The sequence below is a fragment of the Pseudophryne corroboree genome, chromosome 2 (assembly GCF_028390025.1).
Source record: "Pseudophryne corroboree isolate aPseCor3 chromosome 2, aPseCor3.hap2, whole genome shotgun sequence".
Taxonomy (NCBI): Eukaryota; Metazoa; Chordata; class Amphibia; order Anura; family Myobatrachidae; genus Pseudophryne; species Pseudophryne corroboree.
The window spans coordinates 746,635,639-746,649,075 of NC_086445.1; the positions used below are offsets into that span (position 1 = coordinate 746,635,639).

At 48.8% G+C, this 13,437-nt stretch overlaps 1 protein-coding gene across 3 annotated transcripts in view; it reads right to left on the reverse strand.

Annotated features, from left to right (window-relative positions):
• The window catches only part of AP4B1 (adaptor related protein complex 4 subunit beta 1), a 293,647-nt gene that overhangs the window by 84,138 nt on the left and 196,072 nt on the right, over positions 1-13,437 (reverse strand). For all 3 annotated transcript variants that reach the window (XM_063955413.1, XM_063955414.1, XM_063955412.1), the window contains one exon: positions 2,733-2,880. In XM_063955413.1, coding sequence (XP_063811483.1) covers positions 2,733-2,880 — 148 coding nt within the window. The remainder of the gene's footprint in view (positions 1-2,732; positions 2,881-13,437) is intronic.

Below are 13,437 nucleotides of genomic sequence, written 5' to 3' on the forward strand. Positions count from 1 at the left end.
AGCCTTTTCACATAACTCATTTAGCTCATGTGAAGGGGTAAAGGTCACCACCTGCCTCTTTTCCCCATACATATGAACCCTCTTGTCAGGGACTGGGGTTTCCTCTGTGATGTGCAACACATCCTTTATTGCTATAATCATATAACGGATGGCTTTAGCCAATTTAGGCTGTAACTTTGCATCATCGCCATCGACACTGGAGTCAGAATCAGTGTCGATATCTGTGTCAACAATTTGGGATAGTGGGCGCTTCTGAGACCCTGACGGCATCTGCGACATAGGATCAGGCATGGGCTGAGACCTTTTATCCAACCTTTTATGCAAGGAATTAACATTATCATTTAAAACCTTCCACATATCCATCCAATCATGTGTCGGCGCCGTCGGCGGCGACCCCACATTCATTTGCTCCCGCTCTGCTTCCACGTAGCCTTCCTCGTCAAACATGTCGACACAAGCGTACCGACACACCACACACACACAGGGGATGCTCTTTTTGAAGACAGTTCCCCCACAATGCCTTTGGAGAGACAGAGAGAGAGTATGCCAGCACACACCCCAGCGCTATATGTCCCAGGACTCACACAGTAACTTAGTGTTAACCCAGTAGCTGCTGTATATAATGTTTTTGCGCCTAATTTATGTGCCCCCCCTCTCTTTTTACCCTCTTCTACCGTTTAACTGCAGGGGAGAGCCTGGGGAGCTTCCTCTCAGCGGAGCTGTGGAGAGAAAAGGGCGCTGGTGAGTGCTGAGGAAGAAGCCCCGCCCCCTCAGCGGCGGGCTTCTGTCCCGCGTTTCTGTGTAAAATTATGGCGGGGCTCATGCATATATACAGTGCCCAACTGTATATATGCCCAACTTTTGCCAAGAGGTCTCTAATTGCTGCCCAGGGCGCCTTCCCCTGCGCCCTGCACCCTACAGTGACCGGAGTATGTGGGTTTAATGTGGGAGAAATGGCGCACAGCTGCAGTGCTGTGCGCTACCTCAGTGAAGACTGGAGTCTTCTGCCGACGATTTTAAAGTCTTCTTGCTTCTTTCACCGGCTTCTGTCTTCCGGCTCTGCGAGGGGGGCGGCGGCGCGGCTCCGGAATCGGACGACAAAGCGTGAGATCCTGTGTACGATCCCTCTGTAGCTAATGGTGTCCAGTAGCCTAAGAAGCAGGACCTATCTTCAGTGAGTAGGGCTGCTTCTCTCCCCTCATTCCCACGCTGCAGAGAGTCTGTTGCCAGCAGATCTCTCTGAAAATAAAAAAACCTAACAAAATCACTAAGTAGCACCCAGCTCGTCCGGGCACAGATTCAAACTGAGGTCTGGAGGAGGGACATAGAGGGATGAGCCAGGGCACACCAGTATCCAAATTCTTTCTTAAAGTGCCCTGTCTCCTGCGGAGCCCGTCTATTCCCCATGGTCCTTACGGAGTCCCCAGCATCCACTAGGACGTTAGAGAAATACTATCATAACTACACACGTATGAAACATAACTAGACATGTTTTCATTTAGGGTATAATTAGAACAATGGCCCTCATTCCGAGTTGTTCGCTCGGAGTTTTTCATCGCATCGCAGTGAGAATTCTCTTAGTGCGCATGCGCAATGTTCGCACTGCGACTGCGCTAAGTAACTTTACTATGAAGAAAGTAAGTTTACTCACGGCATTTTCATCGCTCCGACGTTCGCATTGTGATTGACAGGAAATGGGTGTTACTGGGCGGATGCACGGCGTTTTAGGGGCGTGTGGATGGAAACGCTACCGTTTCCGGAAAAAACGCAGGAGTGGCCGGAGAAACGGAGGGAGTGCCTGGGCGAACGCTGGGTGTGTTTATGACGTCAGCCAGGAACGAAAAGCACTGAACTGATCGCACAGGCAGAGTAAGTCTGAAGCTACTCAGAAACTGCTAACTCGTTTGTAATCGCAATATTGCGCGTATGTCGGTCGCAATTTTAAGAAGCTAAGATTCACTCCCAGTAGGCGGCGGCTTAGCGTGTGTAACTCTGCTACATTCGCCTTGCGAGCGAACAACTCGGAATGAGGGCCAATATTATTTAAGAGAAGTGTGCGATCACAGCGGAAACCCTTATCCCAATCCATCAGGACACTGCCGGACACCTCTCAGTGTCTATCTTTTATGATAACAGAAGATAATGTCACATGCGGACTGATCCTGCACATACAGTATCTACAAACTGCGCATACATCGCACCGTGCAAAAACACTTGGATGGGGACAGAAAGTGCCGACAGCTTGATCCTTCCATTGGCAGATCACTCTTTACGTAAAATGGGCGTTTATGGGCATCGCATCAACTGATCCGTATTATGGGAGTGTTGTGGGCATGTAGGTCAGCCTCTATGCTTGTATGGAGTATGTGCTCAGGGATTTCTTGGAAAATCGTTTCAATCATTAATAGAGATCCCGACATACTACCCATCAATTCACACCAAAAATAATGAAATAAACTAATCTGCAAAAACCACAATTAGCAACACTTAATGTACAACAGCCACAAAACAGTTTATATACAGGACAAAAAAACTGACAATTTTGGATGCAACTCTTCTATGTCATAAGCATATATATAAAAACAGGCGCAAAGCCATTTAGACATACTGTAACACTGCCAATAGAGCAATTACTGATCCCAGGCCACCCTACTGCAGTGCCCAAAAAGCCCTAATTACACTGTATTGGTAGAGAATGACCGGCTGAGAGTCAGATTGTAAGGACAGTGAACCTGTTGAGCAGATGGTGAGCGATAGGCTTGTTGATCACAACTCCACCTTCTCCTTTCAATATTTCTTCTAAAGCCCGTAAACAGTTTACTAAGACAATAGGGTCAGGGTCTCGCAGCAGACTGTACAACTCATTAACAATGGCTCCATCTGAATAGAAAAAGATGAAATATAAGTACATTAAAGATTATGAATTTTAAAATGTTAAATTTAAATTTTCTCCACATTTCTCCAAAATGTACAAGTAACTGTATTGTGATCATATCATCCATATCATCATGGCCACAATGATTTTATGATGCATGCTTAAAATAATAGGATTTTAATTACCTACCGGTAAATCCTTTTCTCGTAGTCCGTAGAGGATGCTGTGGTCCATTTTAGTACCATGGGTATAGACCAGGGATGGGCAATTATTTCAGCTGGGGGGCCGCTTAACACTTCCAGCGAATATTCGAGGGCCACACACAAAATACTCAAAAAGAGATCCCTTTTTACTCATTATGGCAGACAGCGTCCCCTTTTTACACATTACGGCAGACAGCGCCCCCGTTTTTACACATTACGGCAGACAGCGTCCCCTTTTTACACATTATGGCAGACAGCGCCCCCATTTTTACACATTACGGCAGACAGCGCCCCCTTGTTACACATTACGGCAGACAGTGCCCCCGTTTTTACACATTACGGCAGACAGCGTCCCCTTTTTACACATTACGGCAGACAGCGCCCCCTTTTTACACATTACAGCAGACAGTCCCTACCCCCTGTCCCCCCCCTCCCCTAAACCCATATTGCAGTTTTTAACTCCCCTCCCTCCCCACCCCTAAACCTACATGGCAGCTTAAGCAGTGATCCAGGGGCTGGCTGGACAGGGGGTTTACCTGTTTGTCACAGTGGCAGACGATCCCCGCTGTCCGATGATCTGCGCTGCTGCCGGCCGGAGTCACTGCTGATGTGGCCTCTCCCGCTCCCGCTCGCTGCCCGCCGCTTCCTCTCCTCACTGGCCGCCGCTTCTCGGCCGGCGCTCCTGCTCACTGCAGTGCCCGCCCCCGTGCCTCCCAGTGCATGATAACAGAGGAAATCCCGGTCAGCTGACCCTGTGACGTGACCGGGATTTCCTCAGCGGCGCCGCGTCTGAGAGCAGTGCAATGACAAGCGGCATGTCGGGCCGCTTGTCATTGCACTCTGGTGGGCCACAGCGGGCCAGGCAGGATCGGTCCGCGGGCCGCATCCGGCCCGCCTGTTGCCCACCCCTAGTATAGACTGTTCCGCAGGAGCCTTCGGCACTTTAAGACTTTTCAACAGTGTGAACTGGCTCTTCCCTCTATGCCCCTACTCCAGACCTCAGTATAGGAACTGTGCCCGAGGAGACGGACAACTTCGAGAGAAGAATTTACATTAAACTAGTGGCGAGATTCACACCAGCACACACCATACCAAAAGACATGCCGCCTAACATGGCCTTTAACATAACCTATGCTAACGTGCATGCATAATGTAACAGCAACTGCTGTAAAACATCTTAACACATGAGAACATGTGTAAAAAGACAAAACGTAATTTGCAGGAAAAATGAGCACTGGGCGGGCGCCCAGTATACTCTACGGACTACGAGAAAAGGATTTACCGGTAGGTAATTAAAATCCTATTTTCTCTTACGTCCTAGAGGATGCTGGGGTCCATTTTAGTACCATGGGGATGTATCAAAGCTCCCAGTACGGGTGGGAAAGTGCTAATGTTCCTGCAGAACTGACTGACCAAACTGAAGGTCGTCTGCAGCCAAGGTGTCAAACCTGTAAAACTTAGCAAACGTGTTTGCCCCTGACCAAGCGGCTGCTCGGCAAATTTGCAACGCCGAGACACCCCAGGCACCCGTCCAGGAAGAACCCACTTTCCTTGTAGAGTGGGCCTCTACCGAACTCGGTAACGGCAATCCTGGAATAAGCGTGCTGAATGCTACCTCTGATCCAGCGTGCAATAGTCTGCTTAGAAGCAAGACCCCCAATCTTGTTGGGGTCATAGAGGACAAAGATTCTGTTTTCCTTATCCGAGCCGTTCTTGCAACATAAGTCCTCAATGCTCTGACGACATCCAAGGACTTTGAAACGGCTGAGGTGTCAGAAGCCACTGGCACCACCACAGGTTATTGATATGGAAATAAGACACAATCTTTGGAAGAAAATGCTGACGCGTCTGCAGTTCAGCTCTATATTCATGAAAAATCAAATAAGAACTCTTGTGTGACAGAGCCCCTAATTCAGACACTCGTCTGCCTGAGGCCAAGGCCAACAGCATGACCACTTTCCAAGTGAGAAGCTTCAACTCTACCTCTTGTAGAGGCTCAAACCAGTCCGATTTAAGGAACTGCAACACCACATTAAGATCCCATGGCTCCGCAGGAGGCACAAAGGGAGGTTGGATGCGCAGAACCCCCTTCACGAACGTTTGAACCTCAGGAGGGGAAGCCAACTGTTTCTGAAAGAAAATGGACAAGGCCAAAATTTGGACCTTGATAGACCCTAATCTCAAGCCAGCATCCACACCCGCCTGTAGAAATAGGAGATGACGTCCTAATTTAAAATCCACCGCAGGAGACTTCTTGGATTCACACCAAGATACATATTTTCTCCAAATACGATGGTAATGTTTCGACGTTACCCCTTTCCTGGCCAGAATAAGTGTGGGAATGACTTCATTTGGAATACCCTTACGGGCTAGGATCTGGTGCTCAACAGCCATGCCGTCAAACGCAGTAGCGGTAAGTCTTGATAAGCAAACGGCCCCTGCTGAAGCAGGTCCTCGCGAAGAGGAAGAAGCTGAGGATTTTCCAGTAATTACTCCTGAAGATCTGGATACCAAGCCCTCCTTGGCCAGTCTGGAGCAATGAGAATTGCTCGAATCCTTGTTCTTCTGATGATCTTGAGAACTTTTGGTATTAGTGGAAGTGGAGGAAACAGATACACCGACTGAAACACCCACTGGGTCACCAGTGCGTCCACTGCTATTGCTTGTGGGTCTCTCGACCTGGAACAATATTTCTGAAGCTTCTTGTTGAGACATGATGCCATCATATCTACTTGAGGAACGCCCCAACGATCTGCTGCCTCTGCAAAGACTTCTGGGTGGATGCCCCATTCTCCTGGATGGAGATTGTGTCTGCTGAGGAAGTCTGCTTCCCAGTTGTCCACTTCTGGAATGAAAATTGCCGACAGAGTTTTTGCATGTCTTTCTGCCAAGAGGAGTATCTTTGTCACCTCTGCCATTGCCGCTCTGCTTTTTGATCCGCCCTGGCGGTTTATGTAAGCTACTGCCATTATATTGTCTGACTGGATCTGTATGGGACGACCTTGAAGAAGGTGTGCCGCTTGATGAAGGCTGTTGTACACAGCTCTCAATTCCAGAATGTTTATGTGAAGGAGTACTTCTTGACTTCACCATCGTCCTTGGAAGCTTTCCCCTTGCGTGACTGCTCCCCAACCTCGGAGGCTTGCATCTGTGGTCACCAGGATCCAAGTCTGAATCCTGAACCTACGTCCCTCCAGGAGGTGAGAACTTTGAAGCCACCACAAGAATGAAATACTGGCTTTTGTTGACAGGATTATCCTCCGGTGCATGTGTAGGTGCGATCCGGACCACTTGTCCAGTAGGTCCCACTGGAACACCCTGGCGTGGAATCGGCCACATTGTAGAGCCTCGTAGGCCGCTACCATCTTCCCCAGCAGGCGGATGCACTGATGAATCGATACGCGTGCTGGTTTTAAAACTTGTTTGACCATCCGCTGGATCTCCGGAGTCTTTTCCACCGGTAGGAATGCTTTCTGTGCTTCTGTGTCCAATATCATTCCCAGAAATGATAACCTCTTTGTCGGTTCTAATTGTGATTTTGGAAGGTTTATGATCCAACCGTGCGATTGAAGCACCATCAGGAAAAGTGCAATGTCCTGCACTAGTTTCTCCCTGGATCTCGCTTTTATGAGGAGATCGTCCAAGTATGGGATGACTTTGACTCCTTTCCTGCGAAGAAGAACCATCATCTCCGCTATCACCTTGGTGAATATTCTCGGAGCCATGGAGAGCCCGAAAGGCAATGTTTGGAACTGGTAGTGGCAGTCCTGCACCGCAAACATCAGGTATGCCTAATGCGGCGGGTAGATGGAAAATGTAAATAAGCATCTTTAATGTCCATTTATACCAGAAATTCCTTTTCCTCCAAGCTGGAGATCACCGCTCTCAGGGATTCCATCTTGAATTTTAACCTTTTCAAATAAAGGTTTAGTCTTTAGGTTTAAAATCGGTCCGACCGAGCCATCCGGTTTCGGCACTACAAACAGGCTTGAATAAAACCCTTTTTCCTGTTGTGACACAGGAACTAAGGAAATTACGTTGTCTTGACATAATTTCTGTATTACGTTCAGCACTTTTGCTCTGTCCTGAACAGAAGCTGGTAAGGCTGATTTGAAAAGTTGGCATGGGGGAAGGTCCTGAAATTCCAGTTTGTACCCTTGGGATACTATCTGCAATACCCAAGGATCCAGATCTGAGTGACCCCAGACCTGGATGAAAGACAGTAGACGTGCCCCCACCCGATCGTACTCCTGCAGGGGAGCCCCAGCGTCATGCTGAAGTTTTAGCAGAAGTAGCGGTTGACTTCTGCTCCTGCGAGCCTGATGGTTTTGTAGATTTTTTACCTCTTCCTCGACCTCTTCCTGCGAAGAAGGGGTATCCTTTGCCTTTTTGGACTTGTTGGGTCGAAAGGATAGCATCGTATGAGAATGAAATCCTTTCCTAGGTGGAGCAGCTGCAGAAGGCAGAAATGCTGACTTGCCTGATGTAGTTCTTATAATCATGGCATCCAGCTTGTCTCCAAAGAGGGCTTCTCCATTGTAAGGAAGTGTCTCAATATTCTTTTTTGATTCCGCATCAGCATTCCATTGGCGGATCCACAGCTCCCTGCAGCTGAAATCGCCATAGCCGAGGATCTTGAACTCAGGAACCCAATATCCTTCATAGCTTCAACTAAGTAACCTGCAGCATCTTTGATATGGCCGAGAGTTAGCACTATTTCATCCCTGTCAACTGTGTCTATGTTAACAAGCAAGTTGTCAGACCATTTCTCCACAGCGTTATCTACCCACGCACAAGCAATGATGGGCCTGAGCACCATTCCGTTAGCCGTATATATAGATTTTAGGGTTGTTTCTAATTTACGGTCAGCTGGATCTTTTAAAGAGGCTGAACCAGTGGCAAGCAAAACTATTTTCTTACACAGCCGAGAAACTGAGGAGAAACTGAGGTGTCTATCATTGGGGGAGTCTCCCATTTGTGCCTGTCTTCCTCAGGAAAAGGGTACGCTACACGTATCCTTCTGGGAAGGGTAAATTTCTTCTCACGGTTAGCCCAGGATTCTTCAATGAACGCATTCAAATCCTTTGAAGGAGGTAAAGTCCCAACCTGCTTTTTATTTAATTTAAAATAATCCTTTTCCTCTGGGACCAGTGTTGTTTCAGGAAACTCCAACGCTTCCTTTATAGCAACTATCATACATTTTGGGGTCTACCCCTCTCAACTCCCCAGTGTTGATGTCAGAGTAGGAATCTGTGTCTGTGTCCCCTTGCATTATCTGGGCCAGAGACCTTTTCTGGGAACTGGATGGGCCCCGAGTGGATGGTATGGAGGGGTCAGTAAACAGTGCATCCTCCACAGACTGCCTCCAATATTTAGTCTGCTGTCCAGACTCAGAGAATTTCTTTGCAAGCATAGACATATTCTTTTGCAACATTCTCACCCACTCCGGCTCCTTCTGAGAGGGAAAGGCCACCACATTACCCTCTTGTGCATCTAAAATGGGTTCTTCCTGGGAAGAACCATCTCCAATGTCTGACATGTTACACACTTGTACACACACACATACCCCTATCACAAAGGGGAGCTATTGGGGACAGACCCACACTAAAGTCTGTCAGAGAGACACAGAGGGATTCGCCAGTCCAGACACTGCGCCTTATTGTGAATTGTGGAAATATTACCCACTTACAGCGCATATACCAATAATAGGCCCACAGACCTAATTATAATGAAAACTCTCTGCCCCTTCTATAACACCCTGTACTTGTATCAGCGTTGTCATGAGGAGAAACAGCGTTCAGGAGCTTCACAATGGAGTTTCTGCAGGTGAAAATGGCACCCAGTGAGTGTTCTGGCAAGTCTGAGGAGAAGCTCCGCCCTTCAGCCTCAGCAATGTAATATTTATACTGGCTGGGGATGGCACATCAGCGGCTGTGCATGTATGTACCCTTTTTGCCAGTGAGAGTAAGGTTTTAAAACATGCCCTCAGATTGCGCCCCCCCCTCGCTCTGCACCCTTGTGTACCTGTATGCCGCCAACGATGACCGGAGGATCCCCTCTCTGCAGGGCTCCGGTAATATACTCACCAGCCTTCTGACTTCTGGCTCTGTTAGTGGGTGGCGGCAGTGCTGTGGGAGTGAACGCTGGCCAGGCTTGGGCTGTGTTCAGTACCCTTCAGGAGCTAATGGTGTCCTGTCAGCGGAAGCAGAACAATTAACTAATTGAGAAATTGATTCCTAATTCCCCCCCTAAGTCCCACGAAGCAGGGAAACTGTTGCCAGCAGCTTCCCTGTAAAATAAAAAACCTAAGAAAGTCTTTTTCCAGCAAAGCTCTGTAGAGCTCCACTAGTGTACATCCAGTCTCCTGGGCACATTTTCTAAACTGAGGTCTGGAGGAGGGGCATAGAGGAAGGAGCCAGTTCACACTGTTGAAAAGTCTTAAAGTGCCGTAGGCTCCTGCGGAACAGTCTATATCCATGGTACTAAAATGGACCCCAGCATCCTCTAGGATGTAAGAGAAATTTGAAAATGTAAAGGTTTATTCAACTCTGAAGAGGCGAGGGGATACTAAAAACGAGTTTAATGGTAAGAACTTTCCTTTGTTAAAACTCTTTCTGCGAGGTACACTGGGCTCCACAAGGATAGACATCGGGGGTGTAGAGTAGGCTCTTGATCCGAGGCACCAACAGGCTCAAAAGCTTTGACTGTTCCAGAGATGCATAGCGCCGCCTCCTCTATAACCCCGCCTCCCTGCACAGGAGCTCAGTTTTTAGTTAATCAGCCCAAAGCAGTAGCAGGAAAAGAGACAACAACAGTAGTAGCCACAAACACCACATTCTCACGACAGGAGAAGTGTCAGCTGCTAATGCCATACCAACCCAAAGAAGCTAAGTGCGTCAGGGTGGGCGCCTTGTGGAGTCCAGTGTACCTTACAGAAAGCGTTTTAACAAAGGTAAGTTCTTACCATAAAACTCGTTTTCTGCTGCGGGGTACACTGGGCTCCACAAGGATAGACATTGGGGATGTCCTAAAGCAGTTCCTTATGGGAGGGGACGCACTGTAGCGGGCACAAGAACCCGGCGTCCAAAGGAAGCATACTGGGAAGCGGCAGTATCGAAGGCATAGAACCTTATGAAAGTGTTCACTGAGGACCATGTAGCCGCCTTGCACAATTGGTCAAGGGTCGCACCCTGGCGGGCCGCCCAAGAAGGTCCAACGGACCGAGTAGAATGGGCCATAATGTGAGCAGGAGCTGACAGACCAGCCTTCACATAAGCATGTGCAATCACCATTCTAATCCATCTGGCCAAAGTCTGCTTGTGAGCAGGCCAGCTCCGTTTGTGAAACCCAAACAGAACAAAGAGAGAATCAGATTTCCTAATAGAAGCAGTTCTCTTCACATAGATACGGAGAACCCATACCACATCCAAAGACCGCTCTTTGGGAGACAGATCAGGAGAAACAAATGCCGGAACTACAATCTCCTGATTAAGGTGGAACGAAGAAACCACCTAAGGTAAATATCCGGGATGAGTCCTAAGAACCGCCCGGTCACGGTGAAATATCAGATATGGGGAACTACAAGACAAGGCACCCAAATCCGACACTCTTCTAGCTGAGGCAATAGCCAGCAGAAACACCACCTTAAGGGAAAGCCACTTAAGATTAGCTGAACCAAGAGGTTCAAACGGAGACTCTTGTAACGCCTCCAAAACCACCGACAAGTCCAAAGGAGCCACAGGTGGGACATAGGACAACTTGGCTGTACTAAACTTGGAAGCGTCATAATCGTTAGAGGCGCACCAAACAAAGTAAGAATGCCAGACCCTATGGTAAATCCGAGCAGAAGCCGGTTTCCGGGCCCGCAACATAGTTTGAATGACCGCCTCAGAAAACCCTTTAGCCCTCAAGACGGAAGCTTCAAGAGCCACGCCGTCAAAGACAGCCAGGCTAGGTCCTGGTAGACACAGGGGCCCTGAACGAGTAGGTCTGGGCGTTGTGGAAGTAGAATTGGACGCTCTGACGATAGGCCCTGCAGGTCTGAGAACCAGTGCCGTCTTGGCCACGCTGGAGCTATGAGAAGCAGAATTCCTCTTTCCTGCTTGAACTTCCGAATTACCCTTGGCAGGAGTGACACCGGAGGGAACACGTAAGGCAGCCGAAACCTCCAAGGCACCGCTAGCGTATCCACGAATGCTGCTTGAGGATCCCTTGTCCTTGCTCCAAAGACCGGAACCTTGTGGTTGTGTCGAGACGCCATCAGATCAACGTCTGGAATCCCCACCTTTCCACTAGGAGTTGAAATACTTCTGGATGGAGGCCCCACTCTACGGCGTGTACGTCCTGACGACTGAGAAAGTCCGCTTCCCAATTCAGGACTCCCGGAATGAATATCGGCGGTAGATGGTGTTCCGCCCATTGTAGAATCCGTGAGACTTCCTTCATTGCCAAACGGCTTTGAGTGCCGTCTTGATGATTTATGTAAGCCACTGTGGTGGCGTTGTCCGACTGTACTTGAACAGGACGGTTCTGAATTAAATGTTGGGCCAGGTTCAATGAGTTGAAGACCGCCCGCAATTCCAGAATGTTGATCGGGAGGAGAGACTCCTCCCTGGTCCACCGACCCTGAAGGGAGTGTTGCTCCAGCACCGCGTCCCAACCCCTTAGATTGGCATCTGTCGTCAACAGGACCGAGTCGGATATCCAGAAGGAACGGCCCTTTCACAATCGTTGGTCCTGGAGCCACCAGTACAGCGACAGACGTACCTCCGGAGTCAATGAGATCACTTGGCCAGAATCAGCCTCTGGAGGGGAGCGAGAATGGAATTGAGCATACTCCACCATGTCGAATGCTGACACCATGAAGCCCAGCACCTGCATCGCCGAATGAATCGACACTTGCGGACGAGAAAGGAAGTAACGAATCCTGTCCTGAAGCTTCAGGACTTTCTCTTGAGACAAGAACAACCGCTGGTTGTGAGTGTCCAATAATGCTCCCAGGTGCACCATGCTCTGAGCAAGGACCAGGGAGGATTTCTTCCAGTTGATGAGCCACCCGTGGGCTTGCAGAAACCGGACAGTCATATCGAGGTGACATAGGAGAAGTTCTGGGGAATTTGCCACGATCAACAAGTCGTCCAGATACGGTAGGATCCTGACCCCTTGACGGCGGAGTACCACCATCATCACCGCCATAACTTTGGTGAAGACTCGTGGAGCCGTAGTTAAACCAAAAGGCAACGCCCAAAACTGGTAATGTAGGTTGCCAATCGCAAACCTCAGGTATTGCTGATGCGACACTGCTATAGGAATGTGCAGGTAAGCATCCTGTATATCCAGGGCGACCATAAAATCCCCAGGTTCCAAGGCCAGAACTATAGAGCGAAGGGTTTCCATACGGAACTTGGAGACTTTTACAAACTTGTTCAATGCCTTGAGGTTGAGAATGGGTCGGGAGGACCCATTCGGTTTCGGGACTAGAAATAACGGAAAATAGTACCCCCGGCCTCTCTGAGCAAGAGGCACCTGTACTACCACTCCTGTGTCCAGGAGGGTCTGTACCACCGAATGTAGAGTTTTTGCCTTTGTCTAGTCCAAAGGGACATCTGTCAGGCAAAATCGGAGAGGGGGACGGTTTTTGAAGGCTATGGCGTAACCTCGAGTGACGTCTTCCCGTACCCAGGCATCTGAAGTGAACTTCAACCATTCCTGGGTATACCCTAGAAGCCGCCCCCCCCCCCCCTGGGATCCCCCAGGGGGAGGCCCGCCCCATCATGCGGCAGGCCCGCCCCATCATGCGGCAGGCTTATCGGTCTTGGAAGCTGGCTGATGGGCAGCCCAGGCTCTCTTGAGCTTTGGCTTACCAGGTTTGGAAGTGCGGGCCTGCTTGTGGTACACCTGACCTTTTACTTTATCTGAAGGACGAAAGGGGTGAAAGGAAGTACTTTTAGCCTTCGACACAGAATGAGCGGTACTTGGCAGACAGGCAGTTTTGGCAGTAGCCAAATCAGCCACTATCTTATTTAAGTCCTCCCCAAACACAATAGCTCCCTTTTAAGGGAATAACCCCAAGGTTTTTCTAGAATCCAGATCCATGGACCAGGACCTCAGCCACAATATCCGGCAAGCCAGGACTGACGTAGTAGAGGCCTTGGCTGCTAGAATACCGGCATCAGAAGCTGATGCATTATAACCAGATCTATTATACCGAAATCTATCATTAAATTGATAATTTCTAGTTGTTCCCAAAAAAAAAAAAAAAAATACAGAATAAGCCAAATGAGGCCAATCAGACAGATTGTGTAGGAAAATTTTTTAATCTTAGCAGCAGAATTTTAACCCCTACAGAAATTAGAGTAT